Source organism: Serinus canaria, chromosome 10, assembly GCF_022539315.1.
Source record: "Serinus canaria isolate serCan28SL12 chromosome 10, serCan2020, whole genome shotgun sequence".
In the NCBI taxonomy this organism is placed as follows: Eukaryota; Metazoa; Chordata; class Aves; order Passeriformes; family Fringillidae; genus Serinus; species Serinus canaria.
The window spans coordinates 12792236-12805341 of NC_066324.1; the positions used below are offsets into that span (position 1 = coordinate 12792236).

Sequence of the window (13106 nt, forward strand, 5' to 3'; positions counted from 1 at the left end):
GGGGAAAGAGAGGATTTTTTTGTTTATGCAAAACAAAATATAAAAAGTCAAATGAAATAAAATACACCTTTTCATCTCTTGATCACTTCCCTTAACTCATCCTTTCTGTATTCTAGGGAAAGTCCGAAGTTGCTATTCCTCCAAAATACAAGCAAATACCACACAATGAATAAATGAACATCACTTTCTAGTGTAAAAAGTTTAAGAGAATTTTGATTTTCATGAAAATTGACTCCAAGACATATTGAAAAAGATGGTAGTAAGGTACCAGAAGTGCCAAACCTTTTGGTGAACCATCAAACATTGACACAGGAACATCAGGAACATGCCACAAAGTGATCCGTCCTGAAGCTTCACCAGAAAAAAGAACCTTGTAGAAAGGCTCCTTTCTCTCATTCATGAAGCCCATAACAGAAGGAAGACTCTGTCAAAAACAACAGTAACTCAATATTTGGAAAGAAAACAGATAAAATAATGTAATAATTGTAAATGTGAAGGGGGTTTCTTTCATCAAAAGCTGTAAAAATACAGAACAAACCACAGCTGATTGCTTATCTGCCACTAAATCCTGCTCAGACCAAGTCTACTCTGCCTGATACAAACCTCTCAAGGATCACCCTGCTTTGCAAGTATCCTTTGCTAAACCCATATCCTAAATGGAAAAGTAGACTGGGAGGTCTCCCCAGGTTTATAGTTTCACCAGCATAAGGACCAAGGACAGGCTGAAAAAACAACGCAGTGAAATATCAGTAATACTTTGCATCAAAACAAACACAGTAAGGCTTCAGTTATCACAGCTTGCATGAATAAAAATAAGGAAAGGTAAGATTCATGTTTTTACACAGGTAATAGCCTCTAACATCATCATTCAGTCATCAGGTGGTGCAGCATTTCCAAAGAGCAATGAACCTGCTGAAGGGTGTGGAGCACAATCCTGCTGGGGAGCAGCTGGGGTTGTTTACTCTAGAAAAAAGGCTCAGCAGAAAGCTTATCACTCTCTACAATTATCTCATCTGTTGATAAACGTATTTACAGTTTTACAGATTTACTTTTTTAGAGATTTTTGATAATCAGTTCCAAAATAATTACCTGCCCTGTAAAATAGTTCAGTTTATAGTCTCATAATAGAGTTCAAAACAGATCTCATAGGTGATTTGGTTGTCTCACAAATCTGCTATAAAAACTATTCAGGCAGTAAGACAAGTATTAAAGCAGAAATATTAAAAAAGAGCAGGTCATTATTTTTTAAAAAGCATATATTTGGGGGGAATCACATGTGAACTTTGTACCACCACCATAACCCTATTATTTGCTAAGCCATGTGTTTTGGCTATTTCTTTTCCCTGACCTTTTGGCATTCTTCAGGAGTTATCCTGTCTGATTTTTACATCACAGCATTTGGGGAAAAGCTGAATGGCTTATGCTATTTCCCTGCAACTGAAAATTAAATCTGTCAGGTTTCACAGGATTATGCAACAAGCATGCTTTCTAAAAGCCTATGTTTGTCAACAGAAAACACTAGAAAACCTCACACAGGTTTATATTTAGCAATGTTTCTAGTCAGCTACAAATAAAAACCTGTTTCTGTTGCATATTTTCAGAAACTGCCTAACAATCTGCTTGAGCCATCACACAAACACTCAAACTAAAATAATTTCAGGCAGGAATTAAATCCACATCTTCTAACAATTTCAATTTCATTAACAGCATTAGCAAATAAAAAAAAAAAAAACCCACAACCAAAGCTACACATCTGTTCTATTTGCTCTGGTTCATTTTTTGCCCAAGTAAGAAGGCTTCCCACATATCTTTGCTGCCTCCCATTCCCCAGATTCCTAATTATAATGAATTTTCTTCTCTTCAAATCATCAGGGTTTCTTTATTTGTGATCACACAAAACACAACATAAAAAGTGAGTGAAGATGTAGGTTTCCAGCACAGCTGTGTGAGATACCTGTCTACACACTAACTTCAAATTTGAAATTGATGTGACATGCTCTACTAAACAGAAATTCTCAAACAAAAGTGTAGAGAGAACTACTTTTTCAGCTTCCTCTTTTTTTTAGAGGCTTCTTCAATCCAAGACCATGGATCTGAAGAGAGTCGTGTGTGTCTCATTTTATGCACTCTGGGTACATCAGTCTGCTCACAGTGCAAGAAAGTTCTGCGTGTGATTATGCCTCTGAAGGCTCAAGCCAGCAGTATTCTGGATAAAACGCCACAGATTCAGACCCCTTCAATTTCAGGTGGATACACAACCTATTTATATAGTGACATTGAAACACACATACATTCCGTAATAAAACAGGAACTAAGAAACTTGCTCATATTTTGCTCATGGGTTACCTTTTTTGATTTTGGTTTTATGGCATGGTTGTATTTGTAGTAAGTTTTTATTATTTTATTAATTTTTATAGATTTGAAAGTAGAAGTTTCTATAAATATTTTTAGACCACATCTTTGTTAGAAAAATATTTTTGCTTTTTGCAAAAATTAGAGAAAAACAAGAACCAGTCTATCTAGAGCTGAAGATAAAGGCATTTTCCCACTGTGTAAAAAACCTAAATATAGCCAAAAATCAGACAAAATACATTATAAGCCTCTTCAAGTTTGTAAGTAACAATTTTAAAATGAAGGAATAAATATTCTTGTTTTTATTGAACAATTAAATCATAAGTTCTTTTGGGATTATTCAGGTTATAGCAAACAGACAGTAAATAAACTTTTAAACCCTTATAAATTTACCTTATTTTCCTGCATACCAGTAAAGCTGAGTAAATGAGGATAAACTGTTTCCTTCAGCACCTTCCCATCAGCAGGGTACATGCTTTTAGAAAGACCACTGTATAATTAAACAAGAAATTTTAAATATACAAGCTTTAGAAAGTCAGTTTTTAGAAAGCAGAACAGTAACACCCAAGATTCACAAGTTCAATTAAAGGTAACCAAATAAGTAATTACAGGAGACTTTTTGAAATCACAGCACCAGCTGCCCAAGTTCTACATGGCTAATCTTATTCCTATGTCCCCTGCTGTGTCAAACAAAGACTGAGGGCTGTCAAACTCAGGGTAAATCTTTGAGTGCCAAAGTGGTTTTGTTCTGGTTTTTGATCATTTGCAACATGCAGAGATTTTCCATAGTAACCCTCCCAAAGTTCATCTAGTACCTGAACTTTTTGTGCGAATTTCCCATCTGAGCCCACCTGTTTAGCAGCTGGTAGATGTAACTGTGGCCATCTTCTGTCCAGATGATAAGTCTGTAAGCTGCCAGCACTTCCCCACCAGCAAAGCACTGACCACTCTTACAGAACTCAGTACAAAGCAAGGAGAAATCACAGTAATCATAGACCTAAGTTCAGAAAAACAACAAAACAAACAAATAGTATTGGCAAATTCATTTTAACCTAAACTGGGTTTGGACAGAGAATCAGGAAGTATAACATGAGTTCAACTCTTCATAGCTGAGCAACTATTTTTAAAGTCTAACATGTTTTGATAAACCACTGCAAAGTCAGAGTCAAACCATACAGTTCAAAGTTAAAGAAACTGACAGTTAAAAAAAAAAACCAACGAAGAAGTAGCCGTAGGGTCTTACAGTCTCATTATAGAAATTAATAGAAAACAATGTGTGTTACAGACGTTTTTCCATTAAGAGTGGAAAATCCATTCTACACATGAAATTTCTCTATATATGTTTTGGTATAGAATTTAAGTAGCCCAAAAGACATCTCAAGGATAGTCTACAACTACATTATTTGAAGTTGACCCAGGCATATGTGAAATTTTTTGACCCATTTCTGTCCCCACAAGGCTGTTGTAATCAGTTATACATGTTAAAATTAACCTGAGTGATTAATGCAAATAAAATTTTATAGCACTGTAAAAGAAAATACAGACTTTTTTCAGCAAGTTTCAGTTTAAATACATTATGTTTTCTCTAAAACTGTCTTTTTTTTTTTTAATTTTAGTTACTTTATAATAGCTTCAAGAAAAAGCAATAAAGCCTGGGGTCTTTAGTTTTGCTGTTTCCATCAACAAACAAAGGTCCCAGACTACTGAAGACTTGCCAACTGTGAGTACTTCTGTCATACAAACAGGGATTTTTATTCTTTGTCTCCCTTTTAAACGCACTGTGGAGGGGACTATAATGCACTCAGTGCTCTAAAACTCTCTAATACTTAAATCCCCCTTCTATCCAGCCAATTTGGAGTTAAACTTTTATAGCAGAAATACATTCATAAAAAATAAAAGCTCCATCTCTTTCACACAGTTAAGATAAGCCAAGAAGTGTTGCAGACAATTATGGCATTATATCTGACATTTTGTGAATGCTTTCATTAACCAAAGGAGTCTGCATGTAAAAATCATATTAGCTTTTCAAAATTAAGAACAGTAAAAAGAAAGTGCAATTCTCAATAATGTACCTGCCAGCACATGGAGGACACAACAAGAAGGAGCCTTTCTGTGTAAGTACAAAATCTTACTGCTTGACAGTTTATGCAGTCCAGAGATTTTGATTCCTTCTCGCACACACTTTGTTTCTCCTTTACAGCACAAAGGGGAAAAAAAGCTATAAAATTTGTTTCAGATAGCTGAACTTTTAGTATAGAAACAACCCACTGAAAATAATTATCTGTTAAGAGGCTTTCAAAATTCAAACCAACGGATAATTCTTAACAATAGGAAGACAACAGGTTAACAACTAACATGTAAACAGAAGAATGTAAACATTCTGTGTGGCTCAGACTATGATCTCACTCAAAGAAATAATAATGAATGTGGATAAGGACCAAAGGCAGGCCATAAATAGAAACTGCTGTAATAAGTATCTGCCAGGTATTCCTCAGTCAAAAAATAGCTACAACACCTACAAAACAGAGGATCAGATTCAGAAAAGCTAATGAATATTTTACTTTCCCACTCATTCTTGTTGCAACCAGGACAGTCTGAGATGCTGATGTTGCCATTGTCTTGTTTGCTCTCAATACCTTTAAAGATTTTTCTTTGCTTTGTATTGCTAAATGTACTGCTAAAAACAATGTGTGTATTTTCACACTTTTTCTGGGAATATCAGACATATTAAAGTCATCACACTCAAAATTATTCTATTGGAATTATATCTATTAATTATTGATTAAATCACTTAAAATGGATGGTTTCTGTTTTTTAAGATACCAACAGCCTCAAAACCTCTCAGAGAAGGGCTATGTATGCTTGGAATCACGGCTATAAAACTGAAAGCCATTTTCTTATGACATCTTGCAGCTTCAGTTAATTCCAAGTAAATCCAACCATATTTATTAAAACACTGCTCTTTAGAATTTAGCAGGATTGTTACGAACTCTGCAGCAGTCTCTCCACAAAAGGTGCCCCCAGGCAGTAAAAAGACTGCACCACACCATATGTTCCTCTGACATCTGTAATCAGTTGTTAGAATCCTCAGACTTTTTACAACGCAGCAGTAGGGTTTGCTCTAGGAATGTTGAAAAGATGCACCCCAAAACACCACAGATAAATCAAAAACACCAGCACGGTATCAAACTTGACAGACTCTCCTCAGGGGCCAGATTGGACCCATAAACATGTAGTGCTGCCCACACCCTGCAGTTGGTCCAGGCAGTGGGTGAGTTACCAACATTCCGAGAAGTCTGTTGATATTTTGCCATTTCTGTCTCACTGTTGAAGCCCCTTTGTGAATCTAGCTGTTAGAGTACAACTAGAACACAAAAACTGCATCCCAATTCTAGCACTTGCTCATGGAAGGTGACAGCTGCTGAGAATATTAACCCAAAAAAGAGTGAGTTTGAAGGTAGAAAAATAGGGCACTTGACACAGCAAGAGTCTTTTCCAAGTGAAGACAGCATTGTGAAAAGCAGACCGAGGAAAACAAAATCTAAGGACCATTTTGAAGAGAGTAACAAGGGTGAAGAGGGAGTACAGAGGGCAATATTGAAGAGCTTTGAGTTTAAAGGACAGAGTGAAGGGGTTCAAAGACACTATCAGGATAGCAGGCAAGCATTGCAGCTTAAGCGTCCTGGAATATGAAAAGACAAGAAGCCTGGCCAAAAGGTAGTGCAGTTGTCAAGGCAAGAGCTGTCCAATGGGCCAATTTTAAATAATGCTATGAAGATGTGTTTTCAGAATTTTCCAACAAGATAATAAAATCCATTTAATACACGTCCAGAAGATAGAAATTTATTCATATTCTGCTTCAATATAGCCTTTACTTGAGAACACTCATATTACCACTGACCTGAATGCTATTCAGAGATGAAGACAAGTCCCATACTTTGAGAAGTCCAGCTACAGACACTGCAACTAAAGAGTCTTCTGTGAAAAGTTAATAGTGAGATAGTCAACTTAAAGCAAAGTTCAAAAAGCCCCCATCTGTTCAGCACTAAAACAAGGATTCTGCAGAACACTGCTTAGAGGAAATAGTTTTACACACAAAGAAGTAAATTATAGACAGAAATACAAAAGGTGTAAGCAAGCAGTGAATAATGTATTAACAGAAGGCACAGAACTGTGGTATTGTGCCTTTAATGTCTCTGATATTACAAAACTTATTTACACCTAAATCCAAGAACTGAGCTGCTTACAGCTAGTAAGAAAGTGTTTTTCCTCTAAAAACATATTAAATACAACAGGACCAATATTAGGAACCTTCAAAAGACCTCTTGTGCTATCAATGAAACCTTAACATCTTCTATATAACAGCTATGTGAAACGATTTGATATTAAATCAAGCAAGAACGTAGCATCTATGCATAAATATTTTATCACAATTTCATTAACCTACATAAATACATGTAAAACATATACCTTGAATTCTTGCAGAGTGTACAATACACATACAATTAATCCAATCAGAAGACTGAGATGATGATAAAGTGTGAAGAACACCCAAAGTTTTAGCATCAATAATAAGAACATCTTGATATTCTCCACAACAAAGAAGCCAGCCTTCACCTGTCATTCGGAATGAGCAATGGTAATACTGTCCAAGGGAAAGCAGACAGTCAGCACACAGATACACAAATGGCATGAAGATTTTCACACTGTACATGTCAAAATCAATACTTTAGTATCACTAAAAAAATCTAAGGCACATGTGAAACCATACCCATTATTACTAATGACACTAGCAAGGCACACAGCTTGGTAAAAGGTGCTTCAGACTGAAAGCAGCATCTGTCCTTCCTAAATGTTAGGATTTTTGTAATTTTGGGAACAAAGTCAGATGTTAAATTTCCCTAAAATCTGCTAAAGAGTTTGAGACTTGTTTCTCTAAGAGGCCCCTCTCCAAACATTTCATAAACCTCCTGTCATCAACAGTTGTATGAAAAGGAAGAATCAGATGCAGAATATTCATAATTAAATTTTTCATCATTAATTACTGATTACTTTCCAGGAAGAATTTCTACTCCATAGGATATTCTTCATTCTGACATTAAACACCCTAGTGCTCAGAATCTTCTGAACACTATTCTCAGCAATCACAAAGGGAAAAAACCAACAGACAAAGCAAAGAAACAGAGAGGGCAGAGTGACTATGAGGATTTTTTTTTGCTAGGTGTTTTATATGTGCAAGAACATCTGCACTGCATGTTTGTTTTAAGCTGTAATTTTAAACAATTTTTATAAATGCATAAGCAGCCACCTCAAAGCAGATTTACATTTATTAACCTTAAAGGGCACAATCATCTAGGTCGGAAAACCCAAAAACTGCACCTGATTTACAAATTTTCTGTACAGTTTTGGTTATATAATAATTCTTGGGTTTTTTTAGTAAACTAACTGAAGCGAGTAGTAAAAATAACTGGAAATAGGATAAATATTACTACAGATATTATGAATAAACATAAGCAGAAATGGTTAGAATTTACAGTTACTGTTACCATTAAATTAGGCTTGAAAAAGAGGATTTTATAGTCAGTAATTCCTCTGAGAAAATTCCACACTGGTTAAGAGCCACAAATGTTTAAGTTTTGACCCTGGTGTTGAATTTCATTTCAAATGGCAAATATTCAGTTTGCACTACTTGACATCTGCCATTCATACCTAAACCATCTACGCTGAACAAAAGGAACCTACTAGAGCAGATAGGTTAGTAGTTCAATTAAAACCAAACATTAACTACAGCACAAGTAACCATTCCCCAAGGAACAACAAGGAATGGTTACTTGTGCTGTAGTTAATCTACAACAAAACACACAGAAAATCACAATTTATTATAGTTATCTGAAGGCTGCATTTTAAGAATAGTTTCCCCTCCCCACAACACCTACTTTTCCCTATGAAAGATTTCCTGTTAAATGTTCCTATTTTCCTTTAACTATCTTGCCTAAGTTATTAACCAGATAGAATTATTAGCCATAATTAGGTTTAGCATATTTCTAATACAGAGGAACTACCAATTTTCTACAAGTACTTGCTACACCTATTTGAAGGGTAAGAATGAATATTCTCTCTGATCTCCACAAAAAAATGTACAGATTGTCACTTAATCAGATAGGCCAGATTGGCCTCCTTCCCTGCAGAACTTATCTGTAACTTCATCTATTAAAATCTAATTAAGCACTAGAACATAGCAGGTCAAATTACGATTTGAGGAGCAATATAAGTATTGTTTTATTTGCGTACATACACCTATTCAAGGAATATAAACACTTTAAGTACTTGCACAAATAAAAGTGCAGAATAATTCTTAATTTATACAGTTTTTATACACATATATATGAAAAAAAATTAATTAAGAAGTTAATCTTCCATAATTTTTGTTGGCAACATATACAAGATTTTTTCTCCTCCTTTTCCTCTTCCCTTTACAATGAACAACTGTATTTGAACTCATCATATCAACCAAAGCAGTGTCAGGAAAAACATTTTCTTCTGGAAGGGTTAAAAATTTTGGATTCCAAATTGGCTGTGCTTTGGAGTTACATGAAGGCTCGGATACCCATCATTTGGAGCCTTAGTTCCACCTTAGACTTCCTCACTGAAGAAAACCAGCATTTTAACTAACACAGGAACCCTGAGCTTCTCCTCTACTTACATATCCAGAAATAAGCCATGTCGCAGAAACAAAACCATAGATGTTGGGCCCCTCAGTCTCACTCACATGTGTATTTCAAACTCTCCCACACTCCAATATCTAGATACTTATTTTACCTGGATACAGTTTCGACCGGAAACACCAAATTATCTGAAGCAATATTGAAAGTCTCTGAAAAGAAGGGATTTGTCCTAAAGCTCTGCAATGAATGAAAGTGTATTTTTGTAAAAAGGGTGAACTCTTCTGGAGGTCAGGAAGTCAGCACCAAAACCATTCAGATGTTTAAAAATTAGTCTTTCAGCAGATTGTTACACAATGTTTGGCCAGATTACTTGTACTTTTAAAATGTCATGAAAAAGCCAACATCAAACTGGAAGCTTCCATGCAATTTTATCAAGAGAAGAGCAAAGATTAAGACCATTTCACTTGGCTACCTGATGCACAAACAGTAAGTTAATCAATACTGCATTTCAAATATTTGCAGCTTAAAAGTAATGAGTCTGATTTGATTAAGGAATGAGAAGAACGTAGAAGTCTCAATTCTTTTCTTAGAAGGAAAAAAAAACAGAATAATATAAAAACTACTTATTTTGTGACAGGGTCTTTTTTCCTATGTTATAAGCTATACATTTAAAACTGTTTCTAAAAAATATGTTAATAAAGCAAAACTCTTGTAATGAACAGAGACCCCAGAAAAAGCTGCTATACTTACATGGATTGCTGTATGCCTATAAGGAAGCTTTGCGTTCTCAATGCACTGTCCACTAGTGACATTCCAAACACACATCTCCCTGCCAAAGATAACTTCATATTATTCTCTGTCATTTCCACTCAATTGGCTGGAATAATTCTGTGCCACCAAGTTTTTCTTTAGTGCTGTATTTAAGTGTAGTTCCGTCATTTATAAAGCTTTTTGTTACAGATTGCTGGGTAAGAAAATGTAGTCATTAGCAGGGGATGACATACAGTATCTGTTTCTTTTTGTTTTGGTAATTATACCCTGCTGCCTTGCAACCAACCTGACTTTAAGACCAACTCTGGTCTGCAACAAATTGTAGGTATACTGCCATTACAGCTCGTCAACATGTCACTGTAACTATCTGTCACTGGAACTACATCCTCCTGAAAATGATTCATTTCACTGAACTTAAACCACACGTTTCGAAAGCGTCATGCATCTTCTCCCACATCAGACTTCACTTCTTGAGAGGAACAACGTTTGCTAAGAAGAAACAGTGCCATCATGAGGCTGTTCCCAAAATCTGCTCTCAATACACTCAACCACCTGAGTACCTGTGCAACACTACAGCTACACTTAAGGTTGTTTGAGGAGACTTTGGCACACGTTCCTTATCTACACATTATTCAACATGCAGTGGGGCTGGGTTACAAGAGAAAATAAAATTAAATGTTGTAAATGAGGCTGTATGAGATATCATAGCTCAGCAACTGAATGTTAAACTTGTGGATTTTATTAAAAAAACAAACATTACTTACAGAACTGAAGCACTCATTTCATTATTTCTCACATTAAATTGTTAGAAATTTTTTTGTATAAGTATACATTGGGGACAGCATTTTATTATATAAGAAATACTACTTAGTGATTTACATTTTAACCTACCTACTTTTCCATTTGAGGCTAAACTCAAAGCATTATTTCTTAATATTTTTCAGCTGAGCAATAGCAGCATCAAATTGGCAGATCCAAAGTCAGAAATAAAGTGAAAGCCTTATACAGTTTGTGAAAGCTTTCAGAGCAACGCTTTTCTCCTTATTTATATCGGAACTTTACTGCTTTAGCTACATTACTGTGATACATACATACCTATAAACACGCACAAATGAGACCAGAAGTCCCCCAATAAGCCATTAATTTCTCTTGGAATTGGGTCTAGTCAACCCCTTTGAATAATTCTTTTTTTCTGTCTATTAAGTGAATATGTGAATCTGCCAAACCTTCCTGTTGCCCATGGGACAAGCTCTTAGTTGGACCATTGTATATTAACAATGTAGTCACTACCCTAAGTAGCTGCTATCTTTTTAGTATCATGGAAGTCGATTGAAATATTTCTGCAAATGCATAATCTGACCTACACTTGACAGACATTTCATGATTTAAGAAATGAATAATTGAATATATAGTTACCTACCCATTTTCAGTAGCACTTACTACATATGGCTGTTTCTCAAACTCTCTTGCTTTTGCCAAACAAGTTACAGAAGCAGTATGGCCAAAGAGAATTTCTCTAGATGAAATCTAGGAGAATAATATAATGATTTATCTTAAGCAATTTCTATACAAACTAAGGATATCTAAAACCAAGAGAATATTACTTGTCAATCTATATAACTGGCAATCTGCTTCATATTCTTATGTTCTTCCATCATGTTTCTGGAATGCAGAAAGATGTGGAAGAATTTTTATGAGGTTTGCATAAAGCTAAGTTTTTGTATTCACTGCATTCATCTTCTGAAGAATGTATGGAACATCAAATGTTATAAAACAGGCAATGTGCAGGACATCTCAGGCCTACAGCATGCACCCAAAGTGGCACAGTGAAGTAGAAACTGATAAACCAAAGTTCTTAAGCCTGTGTTTCATACCACATGTTTAAATAACCTGATTATCATCACTGCATGCACAGATCTTAATTGGAAAAGGTAGCCTAATAAAAGTGCAAACTTTCAGACTGAGTTTGAGTCCAAATGGGGCAACTAAATACAAAAAGACCCCACATCGTTCTAGAAACAGAATTTAAAAAAAACAGGAACTGTTTTGACTCTGCTCCATTCTGAGGAAAATAAATATGAAATAAAGCAATAATTTGCATCTTTGTTATATCAAAAATACAAGTTTCATCTTGCTGCTTCCAGCAAAAAAAAAAAAAAAAAAAAGAAAAAACCTTCACAAGATAAAATCATGGTAATTGTATATATTTACTTGCTGTCAGTGCTCAGAGCACAAAGTCTCAAATTATAATCCACTGGGCATGCTAATCTGTGAGAAATTCTCCAAAGTCTGCAAATGACAGGTTGCCTATATAGGCATTTCACTTTCTGCTTCATGAGTTTCCTATAACAAATATCAGACTACGTTTAAAAAATTCATCTAAATAAGCACAAGTATGGATAATCCTATTGCCAATACTAAAAGATAAAACTCCAGTCTATTTGGCAAACTGTAGCACAGAGGACACAAACCTGTAAGTCTGATGAAAGATCCCAGAGACATATTTGTCCTTCTTGGCTCCCTGTAACTATGGTCTGCTGGTCATCTGTGATCATCACAGCAGTGATGCTGTGAGAGGGAGCTGTTCTCCCCCACACAGCCACAGCTGGTACTGATGCCTTCATGGTCAACACCTGAAAACAAACAAGTCATGATGATCCTAAGTAGGATTTAACATAAGGAAAAAATCACCTAAAAAAAGGGGGAATGTAATCAACATTTAGAAAGGGAAGCAATAAAATATTGCTGTAAGACACTGATAAGGCATTGAAACATTTTCTTGCTGTTGCCAACATCACGCTAACAATTTCAGGGACCAATACCTATCAGAATCCTGAATCATCAGCAGCTAGAGTCTTGTGCTGCCCCACACAGCCTGGCTTAGCTCTGGTGGGCTCACGTTGTTCTCCCCAAATGTGGCTGGTGGAATACACAAAACTTCCTGTGTTCCCTCCAACCAGCAGCACTGCTCATTGGCAACAGCAGGAGCCAACTGCTGGAGCAGAGGTGGCACAAGAGCAGGGTGTCAATAAAGACTCTGATTTCTAGGAGGGTAAGACAAGAGAAAAATAATATGGCCAAAAGGAGAGAACTGGCAGTGGTGGGTCAGGGAGGAAGAGAAAAATGAGGCCCAAGATAGCAGAGCTATATACTTAACCATATAACCAACCATTCTGTGGCACATCTGGAGACAAGAACAAAAAGTAAGGTGGCAGCAGAGCTGCAAGCTGAGATACAGAGAATGAATACAATTTGTTGCTCAAGACATGAGTCCCTTGCCCAAAAAAAATCATCTAATAGATTTGTCCCTACTGAAAA

General features: G+C 35.8%; 1 protein-coding gene across 1 annotated transcript in view; it reads right to left on the reverse strand.

Moving 5' to 3' along the window:
• Window positions 1–12412, reverse strand: part of WDR72 (WD repeat domain 72) — an 88705-nt gene extending 76293 nt beyond the window's left edge. Inside the window, exons 1-10 of the mRNA XM_050978558.1 lie at window positions 12260–12412; window positions 11209–11315; window positions 9768–9846; window positions 6823–6997; window positions 6254–6330; window positions 4425–4544; window positions 3204–3349; window positions 2746–2842; window positions 1579–1584; window positions 283–424 (exon numbers count right to left, since the gene is read on the reverse strand). Of these exons, the coding sequence (XP_050834515.1) occupies window positions 283–424; window positions 1579–1584; window positions 2746–2842; window positions 3204–3349; window positions 4425–4544; window positions 6254–6330; window positions 6823–6997; window positions 9768–9846; window positions 11209–11315; window positions 12260–12412 (1102 nt within the window). The remainder of the gene's footprint in view (window positions 1–282; window positions 425–1578; window positions 1585–2745; window positions 2843–3203; window positions 3350–4424; window positions 4545–6253; window positions 6331–6822; window positions 6998–9767; window positions 9847–11208; window positions 11316–12259) is intronic.
• Between the last annotated feature and the right edge of the window lie 694 nt (window positions 12413–13106).